Source organism: Peromyscus maniculatus, chromosome 2 (genome assembly GCF_049852395.1).
Source record: "Peromyscus maniculatus bairdii isolate BWxNUB_F1_BW_parent chromosome 2, HU_Pman_BW_mat_3.1, whole genome shotgun sequence".
NCBI lineage: Eukaryota > Metazoa > Chordata > Mammalia > Rodentia > Cricetidae > Peromyscus > Peromyscus maniculatus.
Genome location: NC_134853.1, coordinates 134787426 through 134798716, shown reverse-complemented (window position 1 = coordinate 134798716; position 11291 = coordinate 134787426). Strand labels below are relative to the sequence as shown.

General features: G+C 50.9%; 1 protein-coding gene across 1 annotated transcript; it reads left to right on the top strand.

The window, feature by feature from the left end:
- The first annotated feature begins 1004 nt into the window (after nt 1-1004).
- On the top strand, nt 1005-10071 carry Dmbx1 (diencephalon/mesencephalon homeobox 1). Its single transcript, XM_006986596.4, has 4 exons — nt 1005-1167; nt 4696-4874; nt 5073-5421; nt 6733-10071. Exons 1-4 carry the CDS (start codon nt 1014-1016, stop codon nt 7185-7187), a joined length of 1137 nt encoding a protein of 378 aa, XP_006986658.1. The 5' UTR covers nt 1005-1013; the 3' UTR covers nt 7188-10071.
- The last annotated feature ends 1220 nt before the right edge of the window (nt 10072-11291 follow it).

The window sequence follows — 11291 nt, the reverse complement described above, 5'->3', positions numbered from 1 at the left end:
ATGCATCCTTCTTGAAGTAATTGACTGTAAAAGAACACAACCTCAGTGACTTGTAGCAGGGCAGGCCTTGGATTGGCTGTATGCCTTAACACGGCTCTTTTCTTTTCCAAAGCCTGCAAATGGGGTTTGTGGTTCTTGGCTTGCTTGCTTTTTGGAGATTTGTGAGAATAAAGGAGGTAATGGCGGTGAATGAGTAACAGTAAGAGCAATAGTTTTATGTCTGTGAAGCATATTAGGGTTTTAAATTACTCTCTCATCAGAGCAAATGCCTCAGTGGGGAATCCAGCTCTGGACTTTGCTCCAGGGAAATGCAGTGGTGTTGGTTGAATAGATACATGTACGAGTAAGTCAATGCATGTACACATGAGTAAGTGCTGGGGAATTCAATGAAGAGAGGGTTATATAATGCAGCAAATGGACTGGGCAGTCACAAAGACTAACTTGTTTGTTTTCTTTTGAGACAGGATCTCATGTAGTCTGGGCTGGCCTTGAACTAGCTCTGTAGCTGACGATAATCTTGAACTTTGATCTCCCTGTCTTCATGCCCAAGTGGTGTGATTAAAAAAATGGGCCCCATGCTTAGCTAATACGAACACTTTTGAGCACATAGTACCCCAGGCCGTGTCGTAAATGCTTCTTAGTCCTCAGTAACCCCAGGAGGTTAGTCCTACTGTTAGTGCCCTTTTCTGGATACAGAAACTGAGGGTCAGAGAAGTTAGGTGAATTACCCAGAGTCACAAAGCTCTAAAGGGTCAAAGCTGTGATTCCAGCCCAAGCCATCTAACTGTGCGTCCCAGGTCCTGCAGAGTCCTGGATGAGTGAGTGAATGAAAGAGGAGTCGCAGGGGCATTCTGTGGGCAAGGCCGGGCCGCCTTCTCATCTGGTGTAGACGTCCTTGGGATAAAGTTGGCATTGAGGCTCTGGGCTGGGGTTGGGGGTCTCTCCCAAGATGGAATTCAGCAGCCACACCTCATGATTCTTCTCTCTCTTTCCATCTGCAGGCGGATGCCGCCATGCAGCACTACGGGGTGAATGGCTATTCCCTGCACGCCATGAATTCACTCAGCGCCATGTACAACCTGCACCAGCAGGCAGCCCAGCAGGCCCAGCACGCCCCCGACTACCGGCCATCAGTGCACGCGCTTACGCTGGCTGAGCGCCTAGCTGGTAAGAGCCCTGGGGACTTAGCCATGGGACAAGACGCCGGGGAATGAAAAAGGAGGCTATAGAAGGCAGAAAGAGGAGCAGCTTATTCTAGGTCTCTTAGAAAGCCTTAGGTCACTTAGTAACATATGACGGGTCAACATCTGTGCGGTGCTGGCTTTGGCAGCACATTTATACAACATCTGTGCAAGTCCCTGCGGAATGCTGCTTGCTTGCTAGCACTGTGCTGGGGCCTGGAGCTGCCTCAGCCTTCAGTTTCCGATAACAGACCTGCGGAGAAGGTGTTCATTAGCCCTGTCTCATAGGTGCAGAGACTGGAGCAGCAGGTACAGGGCTAGGCCAGGGAACTCCCCCTGGGCAGCAGCTGGAAGACAGCTGGAGTGCCTCGGGAGGAGACTGGGCATGGGGAGATACAAATAATGATGGCTTTCATGGTTTGAATACTGGTCAAATGCCGGGCAGCTGTGTGGATCCCCCCCCCCTTCTCTTTTTCTGTCTCCCTGTCTTCAAACCCCATGAGAAGGTTACTACTTCACTTCATAGACAAAGAAACTGAAGCTCACAGAGACTAAGGGCTAGAGAGGTTGGGGGTCGGAACATGGCCGTATGGCTGAAACTCTGGAGTCAGACTTGTAGTTAGTTGTCTGCCCATTCACCTCTCTTCTCGGAAACCAGGTTTCATTTCAGACAGTGGTAGGGCTTGGCCAGCTGGCAGGCGGTGTGAATTGGTCAGCAAAGCCTGGCTGTGCCTACAGTCACTAGGACTCAATGCCCAAAGCAAGTCCCAAGCATCCAAGAGAAAGTGAGCTAGCTGTAGCCCCGTCCTGATTGCCTCTCTGCTGGTTTCAGTGCCAGCGCTTCCGTGGCTGTGATGAAATATCAGAGAGAAACAATTTAAAAGGAGGAAAGACTTATTTGGGGTCAGTCTTACAAGTCTCTCGGCCATGGTTGACTGGCTCCATTGGCTGTGAGATTGTATCAAGGTATCCTGTCAGAGAGTGCATGGCATAGTAAAGCTGTTTACCTCATGGGAGGCAGAAAGCAGAGAGGAGAAGATGGGTCAAGGATAAGATAAGCCCTTCAAAAACATGTCCTCAGAGGCCCACTTCCTCCACCTTAACCTTGTCTCCTAGCAGTCCATTCAGCCATGAATTCGACAATGGATTAATCCATTGATAAGGTTAGCAATTTCATGATCTGGTCAGTGTTTTGTTTTGTTAATGTTTTTTTCGAGACAGGGTTTCTCTGTGTAGCTTTGCGCCTTTCCTGGAACTTGCTTTGTAGACCAGGCTGGCCTTGAACTCACAGAGATCCAACTGCCTCTGTCTCCCGAGTGCTGGGATTAAAGGCATGCGCCACCAATGCCCGGCCAATTTCATGATCAAATCACCTTTTACTGGTGCCATAGCCAGGGACAAAGTCTTTAACACAGGCCATTTTATATCCAAATAATATCAATGGGTGTGAGAAGGAGTTAACAACATCATGGCAGGCTGGATTTCCTGGGAAATGATGCCACCTAGTTCTTGATGTTCCAGTCCAAGCCCATCCTGGTGCACGTGGGCCGATGTCCATGCCAGGCAGTGGTAAAGGACTTCACAGAACTCCTTGGAAGACCAAGAGCCCACAGATCATGAGAGAGCATGGTGACCAGAGCCACTGGTGGACAGCTCAGGGAAACATGATGGGCTAGTGAGGAGAGGAAAGCTGTTGGCAGGCCGGGAGGCAGACACGTTCTAAAGCTGCTGCCAAGGGGGAGGACTGGCATGAGACAGGGCACAAGAATGGGAGAGGGTCTGAGGACCATGCCTGCCTTGGGTACCAGACTGGCAGGGAGGATATGGCAGCCAGTCCTGAGTCCCTAGTCATCTTTCTTAGATCAGTGCAGACACTAGTGTCCAGTGTGGTAGTGGTCAGTGCAGACCTGCTCCAGCTAGGGTTGCTTCCCTAGTTTGGAGTGAATTCTCTTTGCCCAATGTGACATCTACCTCAAGGACTATAGCACAGAGAGGATTCAGGACAGAGGCTCATGCCCATGGAGAGGAACAGAGGAACTGGGGTATTTAGCCCACTTTCAAATTGTCAAAATTAAGGAGGCAATGAGCCCTACTGGGACATTCTTATGGAAATCTTACCTTCCATGGCAGGTGCTGTGCTAGGGAGCTGGTCTCCCCTAAACTACCCCAGTCCTTGAAGTCCCTGGAGCTAGCGGTAGGATGCTGAGCTGCCGTCTCCCCACCAGAGTGGATATGACTAAGTGGTCCCCATTCCCTCTTCTGCCCGAGAGTAACACCCATGACCCCAGGTCTGCCTGGGCTAGGATTGGGACACGTTATAAAGGTTCCTCCCTTTAACTGAAGAAGTATCCAAAGTCTAGGGTTTGCCATACATGTCCCATTTAGGGTTTTGTAGAAAGCTTCCCAAGCCCTGGGATACAAGAGGATGAGACTGTGGTACCGTTCAGAGGCAAAACCAACTTGGGTCCTTCCAGCATTGACAGGGTCCATTTTTGTGTGATTGGAACTTACAGCCCAGGTGCCAGTCAGGCAGAAGGGGAAAAGACCAGACCCTAGCCTGAGAGAGATACCATCCTGGCTGGGTTTCATGTTACCAAACAAAAAGACAAGCCTGCGGAATCGGTGGTTCACCATCTGCCACTGCCCTCCGAGCTTGCAGTGTGGGGGTTTGTTCTCTTTCCTTGAAGAAGCAGCCAGAGAGGGTCAAGACTGGGTGTAAGAAGCCTTTCCCATGTGCTGAGGGCCTTGCCAGGGCTAAGCTTTTTGCTTAGGAAATGAGACCAGGAATCTCATGTTTTTCCATCAGAGACATATAGACCAAGGAAGAGAATGAGAGGTAGTGGAAAAGACAGAATCAGTATGCCCAGTGAGACTTCCCCTAAACAATCCTTGGGCTCAGCACCAGTTGACAAGCTGACTTCTCATGGCTAAGGGTCAGTATTCTGGTGCTAGGGAATCTTAATAGCCAGAACCCAAGGCCCACAGGGTATCAGAATCATTGAGACACGGTTTTTTAGATCATTTGCATCATGTCATCTTAGAATATTATAGTATCTTGGGGCTTTGTTTTTCTTTTTGAGATATGGTTCTACTGTGTAGTTCAGGCTAGTCTTGAACTTGCAAGCCTTCTTGCCTCAGCCTCCTGAGTGCTAGGATTGCAAGTTTTCATTCTTGGCCTACTATGTTGAGACTCTAAGGATCTTGGAGTATTAACCTATCTACACACCTGATCTGCTATTTAAATCAAGAGGACACCTCCCAACACTCATGTGCCTGACAGCCATGCTTGGGGTTGAATTAGCCCTCTGTAATTCTGAGAGTGGAGGTTGATAGAAGGGAAAGATTTTCAATACCAACCAGTGGAAAGAGGATAGGTGTTTTCCAAGGGCCTGGGGTCAGCTCTGACGGTTATTTGGGTGTCCAAAATGGGTCAGAGCAGGATCAGATTCAAAACTTATTTCCCATAATTAAATGGGCCCCCTCTGTTTGCCCTCCAACGGCTGTACATTTCAAGACATCATCTTGGAGGCCCGCTATGGCTCCCAGCACCGCAAACAGCGTCGTAGTCGCACAGCATTCACAGCCCAGCAGCTTGAGGCCCTGGAGAAGACCTTCCAGAAGACTCATTACCCAGATGTGGTGATGCGCGAGAGGCTGGCCATGTGTACCAATCTGCCTGAGGCCCGTGTGCAGGTAGGGTCCGGCTCTCCCAACTGTACCTTGTAGATGAGTGCTAGCCATCTGTCTGGTGTCCAGTTGTCCAGGAGCTAGCATTTGCTTGGGTGGTGCAGAGATACACACCTACTTCCCTCATGCCTATTTGGAATGGGGAATAGATGGGGTTGAGTACAGTCTTTCCTCCCCTGACTGCTTCTCTCTGTGGCCCACCAGGTCTGGTTCAAGAACCGCAGGGCCAAGTTTCGAAAGAAGCAGCGCAGCCTGCAGAAGGAACACCTCCAGAAGCAGAAGGAGGCCGAGGGTTCCCACGGAGAAGGCAAGATGGAGGCCCCAGCCTCAGACACCCAGCTGGAGGCGGAACAGCCTCCCAGTCTGCCCAGTGGTGACCCCCCTGCTGAGCTTCAATTGAGCCTGTCGGAGCAATCAGCCAGTGAGTCGGCCCCTGAAGATCAGCTGGACCGTGAGGAGGACTCCCGGGCTGGGGCCGAGGAGCCCAAAGCTGAAAAGAGCCCTGGATCTGAGAGCAAGGTGCTGGGCTGCAAGAGGGGCAGCCCCAAGGCAGGTGAGGCTTGGGTGGGAGGTCACCCAGAGGTCAGCCAAGTCCAGCTGATGGGCCTGAGTATGTGATGTGGTCAGAGCAGGATAGTCAACCACTGGCGTTCGGGAGCATGACCAGTTAGGCATGACCGGCTATAGCAGACCTGTGACCCTTGGCCACCCTTGAGTTGCTGAGTCATTGAATGGTCTACAGAGATGGTTCCAGCAGAAGGCTTGGGTGGCAGGGAGGCTCAGGAGGGAGCAGGTGAGGGGCTGACTAGATCCACTTAGCCATTTAGCAATTATTTCAGCTATTCCAATATTTTAACAGCCGGTACAGATGTACCGGTGTGTGCTGGGTGAATACCATACCGGTACTTGGGATTCCCATGTACAGCAGATTTCACCCTGATTCAGACTTCCCTTAGGACTTGGCACACGCTTTTTCTTCTCAGGGGTCTAGTTCACTAGGAGCTCTTATAGAAGAGGCATCTGTTGAGAGGTCTAAAGCAGTGGTTCTCAACCTGTGGGTCACAACCCACTGGAAGGTGGATGGAAGACCCTTTCCCAGGGGTCGCCTAAGATCATTGGAAAATACAGATATTTACTTTATGATTCATAACAGTAGCGAAATTACAGTTATGAAGTAGCAACAAAAGTCATTTTATGGTTGGGGGTCACCACATGAGGGACTGGATTAAAGGGTCACAGTGTTAGGAAGCTTGAGAGCCTCTGGTCTAGATGCTTTTTTAAAGCTAGGGTCTCACTATGTAGCTCCAGCTGACCTGGAACTTCCTGTGTAGACCAGGCTAGCCTTGAACTCACAGAGGTCCACCTGCCTCTACCTCCTGAGCGCTGGGATTAAAGGTGTGCACGATCACTCTAGGCTGGGGATAGTTCTTTTTAGGGCTGGGCATATCCATCCACAAAGCTGCTCTGGGCTGGAGTCCCCATCCGTAGCCATGGTTAAGAAGGAACAGAGCTCTGGCACGAACTCTGTATATTCAGACACAAACCCTAAGCTAGGCGAGGAGGGACTGTAACCTGAGGGATGGAGGGAGGAGATGAGAGTCCTGGATATTCCTTGAAAAGAATAAGGGGCTCCCCGGGAACTCAGGCATGGGTGCCCAGGCAGGAATCCTGGAGCTTCATTAAGTCCCTCCCAACCAAATTCTGAGGGTCACTTCAGAGGATGCCCTGGCTGATACGCGGTGATGATGGTGTCAGCCAAAGACTATCTTCACTGCAGGACCAAGGGAATAGGAAGCCAAGGGACCCTCTCCCTCAAGGCCAATCCCCTTGTTCTGAGTCCTTGGTTCTTGTTCTGTCCTTGCAGATTCCCCAGGCAGCCTGCCCATAACTCCCGCAGCGGCCGGGGGAGGCCTCCTGGGCCCTTCCCATTCCTACTCGTCGTCCCCGCTCAGCCTCTTCCGTCTGCAGGAGCAGTTTCGCCAGCACATGGCAGCCACCAACAACTTGGTGCACTACTCGTCTTTTGAAGTGGGAGGTCCGGCGCCTGCTGCAGCTGCAGCTGCGGCTGCTGCAGTACCCTACCTAGGTGTCAACATGGCCCCACTGAGCTCACTGCACTGCCAGTCGTACTACCAGTCCCTGTCAGCAGCTGCGGCTGCCCACCAGGGTGTGTGGGGGTCCCCATTGCTGCCGGCGCCCCCTACAGGCCTGGCACCTGCCTCAGCTGCCCTGAACAGTAAAACCACGAGCATTGAAAACCTTCGCCTCCGGGCCAAGCAGCACGCAGCCTCCCTGGGACTCGACACACTTCCCAACTGACTGGCTTCCAACCCAGCCATGGTCTTGTGTGTTCCCCCGTCTCAGACCCATGGTTATCCCCAGAAGGCTCTCCAAGAATTAATCTTGAGAGCTCAGGGATGCTGGGGCCTGGAGTCCTCTCACCCCGTGCCCCTTCTTCAGAGTCCCAGCCCCAACCCACACACCCTCTGCATGACCCTGCTTGGACCCCGTGGAGGTCAAATGGGGAGGAGGTGAGCAACTGGCTAGATCCCCTCCTCAGTATTGCCTCCTCCCTCCTGGCCCTCCCCACTAGTAAGCTGATGTGTGGAATGTGAGATATAAATATAAATATATAAAACTATATTTTCAGGCATTGCCTGCCCCCCACCGCCCCATCACATTGCCATTGCTACCCTTGCCTCTGAAATTCTCTCTCTCTCTCTCTCTCTCTCTCTCTCTCTCTCTCTCTCTCTTTCTCTCTCCTTCCCTCCCTCCATCTTTCCCTCTCTCTCTTTCCTCCCTTGATTTCCCCCCCAGTCCCACGGCCTCTGTCTCGATCCTGTCTCCCTGCCTACCTGGCTCTAACCGCTAGGCCATCCCTCCGCCTCTGGTTTCTTCTGTTGGTGTTGGCTGTGTTAGTGTCCTGTATTCTCAAATAGTGTTTTGTTTAGGGGTTGTGGCTTTTGGTTTTAGAAATTTCGTTTCTTCCTGTTTCTCTTCTGCCCTGCCTGCCTCTCTCCCCGCCTAGCCTGAACACTCTCTGGGCGGCTCTTCCACTCTATGCCCCAAGATTCCTACTTGGAGGCCCTGGAGCAACAGGCAGGAGGTAACCCCAGCCCCACAGCGTCTCCCAGATATTAGGAAGGGCTCCAGCCACTTTTTCTTCTCTTACTTCTTGTCTTGGAAGTACCAGCTCCCCACACTGTAGAGCGGCATGTGGCGGCATTGGCCAGGCTTGCAGTAGAACAGATGACATCATTGTAGGGCCCTAGAGGTCCCTGTCAGTGAGTGAAGCACGTGGTCTCAGGATTTGTTGCCTTTCTGTCTCAGAGGCAGTTGTGGGAGAAGAAGTTGTGTCTAGTTATCACTGGCACGGTAAGGGGTGTTCTTGCCCGTCTAGGCAACCCTGCTCTGCAGACTCCCTGTCAGGGTGGTGTGACCTTGGGCAGGCACAGTGTTTCCTGGGATGGTCTTGGATAAGATGACGTAGAAGATTCTGTCCGTTTCCAACCACCCAGCATTCTGTGCCCACAGGTTTGGAGGGCAGGGGCTTTTTTATTTAAATTTAACAATAACGACTCAGCACAGACACTTAGAAAAGCCTGATGTGTAAGTTAGAACATTATTGCTGTTTACTGAGGAACAATGCATCCTGCATACATGAAGCTCTCTGTGGATACTGCCTCAGTTTCTCTGTAAGTGTAATGGATCCTTTCTAGGTTAGATAATCTGGATTTGAGCCTATTTTTCTTGGATTCCAGTGCTAGCCTTGGGGGCTACTCCATTTTCATGCCCATGGTGGGGGTGGGCTTAGATCCCTGGTTATGATTCCCCAGTCCTTTGCCTCGCCACTGAACCCTGAATCCCAGGCTGAGAGGGTGGCCTGGCATGACTGGCCTACAGAGCCAACAGTGCCCACTTTAGCAAGGTCAGTCTGGACTAGGGTAGGAGGAGAAGGCTCCAGCCAGTAAAAAGCGGGGAGGTCAATAAAACCTGAGCTGGGAAAAGGACAAAAGCAAATAGGAGAGGTGAGCATGAGTGGACCGTTGAACAGGAGGGGACCGGCCTCGTGAGAGGTGGGCCAGAAAGGCCTAGAATCTAGCCTCACATCCCACTTCCTGGCAGCAAGCACCAAAGGCAGGCAGTCCAGGGTTTCTGAACAAGGGGTGTCTCCCTGGGATCTGGAATCTTGAAGTTGAGTCCAAAGCCATGGGAACATCAGAGAAGGAGAGACTTGGCCAGGGAGACAGAAGGGGCTCTAGGCTGAGGAGGGTTCCGTGGGCCATGACTAACGGATTGTGGTGAGCTTCAGGAAGTTGTGTTTCTAAAGCATCTCAACTGGACCAGGCACAAGGCTGAAACAGTTTGTCTATTCCTGGGTGCAAATGACTGTCTCTGGGACTTGGTTCGCAACATTTCTAGGCATTCATACCCAGAAGGAGCAAGGCCATCTGGAGTTGTATTCTGTCATGGCAGAAGCCAGGGCTCCCTAGGCTTTTCAAAGCTCTCTCTGATTTGGCTGGTAGTTCTCCCACAGTGCTGACACGAGCCCACAGGCCAGAGAAGAAAGGGAAGACACATGCAGCGTTTATCCTCGAGGATCTCGAGGGAGTTTAAGGTACCAGAGTCAGGTACTTAAAGCAACTGAAAGAGAAGGGGTTGGTGAGATAGCTAACCATGCCTCCTTGTGAAGGTTAGAAGGTACAAGCTTGGGTTGGGCCCACCTGATTCTATTGATGGACTCTCTCCCAGGCCTTCTGGTCACCCAGGGCACAGAACCTGAGGATCGAACCCTTCCAAGCCCCTCTACAAAAGAGTCTTGTACCTTTCTGCTCCTTCCTGTTTGAGGTCTCCTTCGCCTTGCTTCCTCACTTCCCTGAGCATGGTCCAGGGGCCTGGGTCCCCACCTCTAAGCAGAGGCTGATGCGCAATATAGACTGCTTTCCAAACCAGCTATTCTGTGACCATTTGTGCTTAGAGGTTGTACCAGCCCGTGGCAAAAACACCGTGTATTGTATTTATTTATTCTGTTAGTTGAAGAAACAAAACGCAAACCACTCTCTCTCCCTTATCCTGCCCCCCTGCGTAGCACAGCATGATGCTCTGTCCTGTGTATCTGTCTGTCAGTCTTTTGGTCTTACTTCCTGTGACTTTGTGACCTGTTCTTTGTCCTAATTGGCTAATAAAAGAGAACCTGGCAGCATAGCCCTTGACCCATATTCATTCCCAGAGATGCCTACAGTGGGCTGAGTAGGTGGCGTTTCAGAGTCTCACAGTGACTAGAGGGACACGGCGCAGGTTTGCCTTGAGACAGGCGGCTTCTCTGCTGCTCTTGCAACAATCTCCATGACTCTTACTTGCCCATAGCTCGTGCTCATGTGCCACTTTGGGGAAGTCATCGGGAGCAGGGAGTATGGTACAGTTCTATTTTCTCTGGCCTTTTTGGGGTCTCACCCAAGGACAGGTGGCAGGGCAGTCTGGGGCAGGCTACACTTACCGCTGTTTGGAGTAGCCTGGGGGATAGTTCTGCAGGGTGGAGAGACCAGAATAATATGTGAAGCCTCCAGCAAGCCAGAGCCAAAGCTGAATACCAGGAATGCACATTTGAATTTCTAGGCACGGTGGCACACATGTGTCATCCCAGCACTTGATGTATGGAGGCAGGAGGATTCTGAGTTCAAGGCCAGCTATACAGGCTACTTGAGACCTGGTCTAAAAAAAAAATCGGCTTTGGGTCTGGTTAATTTTGGTGTGTGATGTTTTTATTTATTTGCAAGAGTTTTTGTTTTTGATTTTTTTTAAATAATAAAGTTAATAAAATTTAAAAAAGAGCCAGAGCTGCTCTCCAGTGGAACAGGGACGTTTGAGTGGAGTGAGTTCTTTGTCATCAGAGGCAAGCAAGAAACATGCAAGGCATGTAAGAGATGGAGAGGGTATTGCTGCAGTGGTAAGGTTATGTGTATATATATATTGCTGGAAGTCCACGTATAGGAATGAGAACCTGTGTGTCATGAGCTCAAGGGCCTGCTGGCATTTATGTACTTTGGATGAGAAGGAAATAGTGATAGCCAGGGGACAGGATATACAGGTAATAATTGCAGAAAAAGTGCACAATTCAGAAGTTTGTGTTAGGAAATATTGGTTTCTTCTACTTCATTTCAAGACAAAAAAATTCAGGTTATGGTGGTACATGCCTTTAATTCCAGCACTCTGGAGGCAGAGGCAGGAGGATCTCTATGAGTTTGAGGTCAGCCTGGTCTACAGAGTGAGCTCCAGGACATCCAGGACCACAGAGATCCTGTCTCAAAAACAACAAAAGAGAATGAGAGATACCTGCCCTTGGGCCCTCATCGTACTGGCCCTACCTCCCTTCTCTGGGCTCCAGAGTGTCTGCACAGCACCCTTGACCAGGAGGAGTTGTGC

Excerpts from the sequence above, each read along its gene's own strand:
- Dmbx1 (XM_006986596.4), top strand. The coding sequence starts at position 1,014 with ATGCAGCACTACGGGGTGAATGGCTATTCCCTGCACGCCATGAATTCA. Across the intron at positions 1,168-4,695 it reads GCTGGCTGAGCGCCTAGCTG|ACATCATCTTGGAGGCCCGC; the intron begins GTAAGAGCCCTG and ends GTACATTTCAAG. Across the intron at positions 5,422-6,732 it reads GAGGGGCAGCCCCAAGGCAG|ATTCCCCAGGCAGCCTGCCC; the intron begins GTGAGGCTTGGG and ends CTGTCCTTGCAG.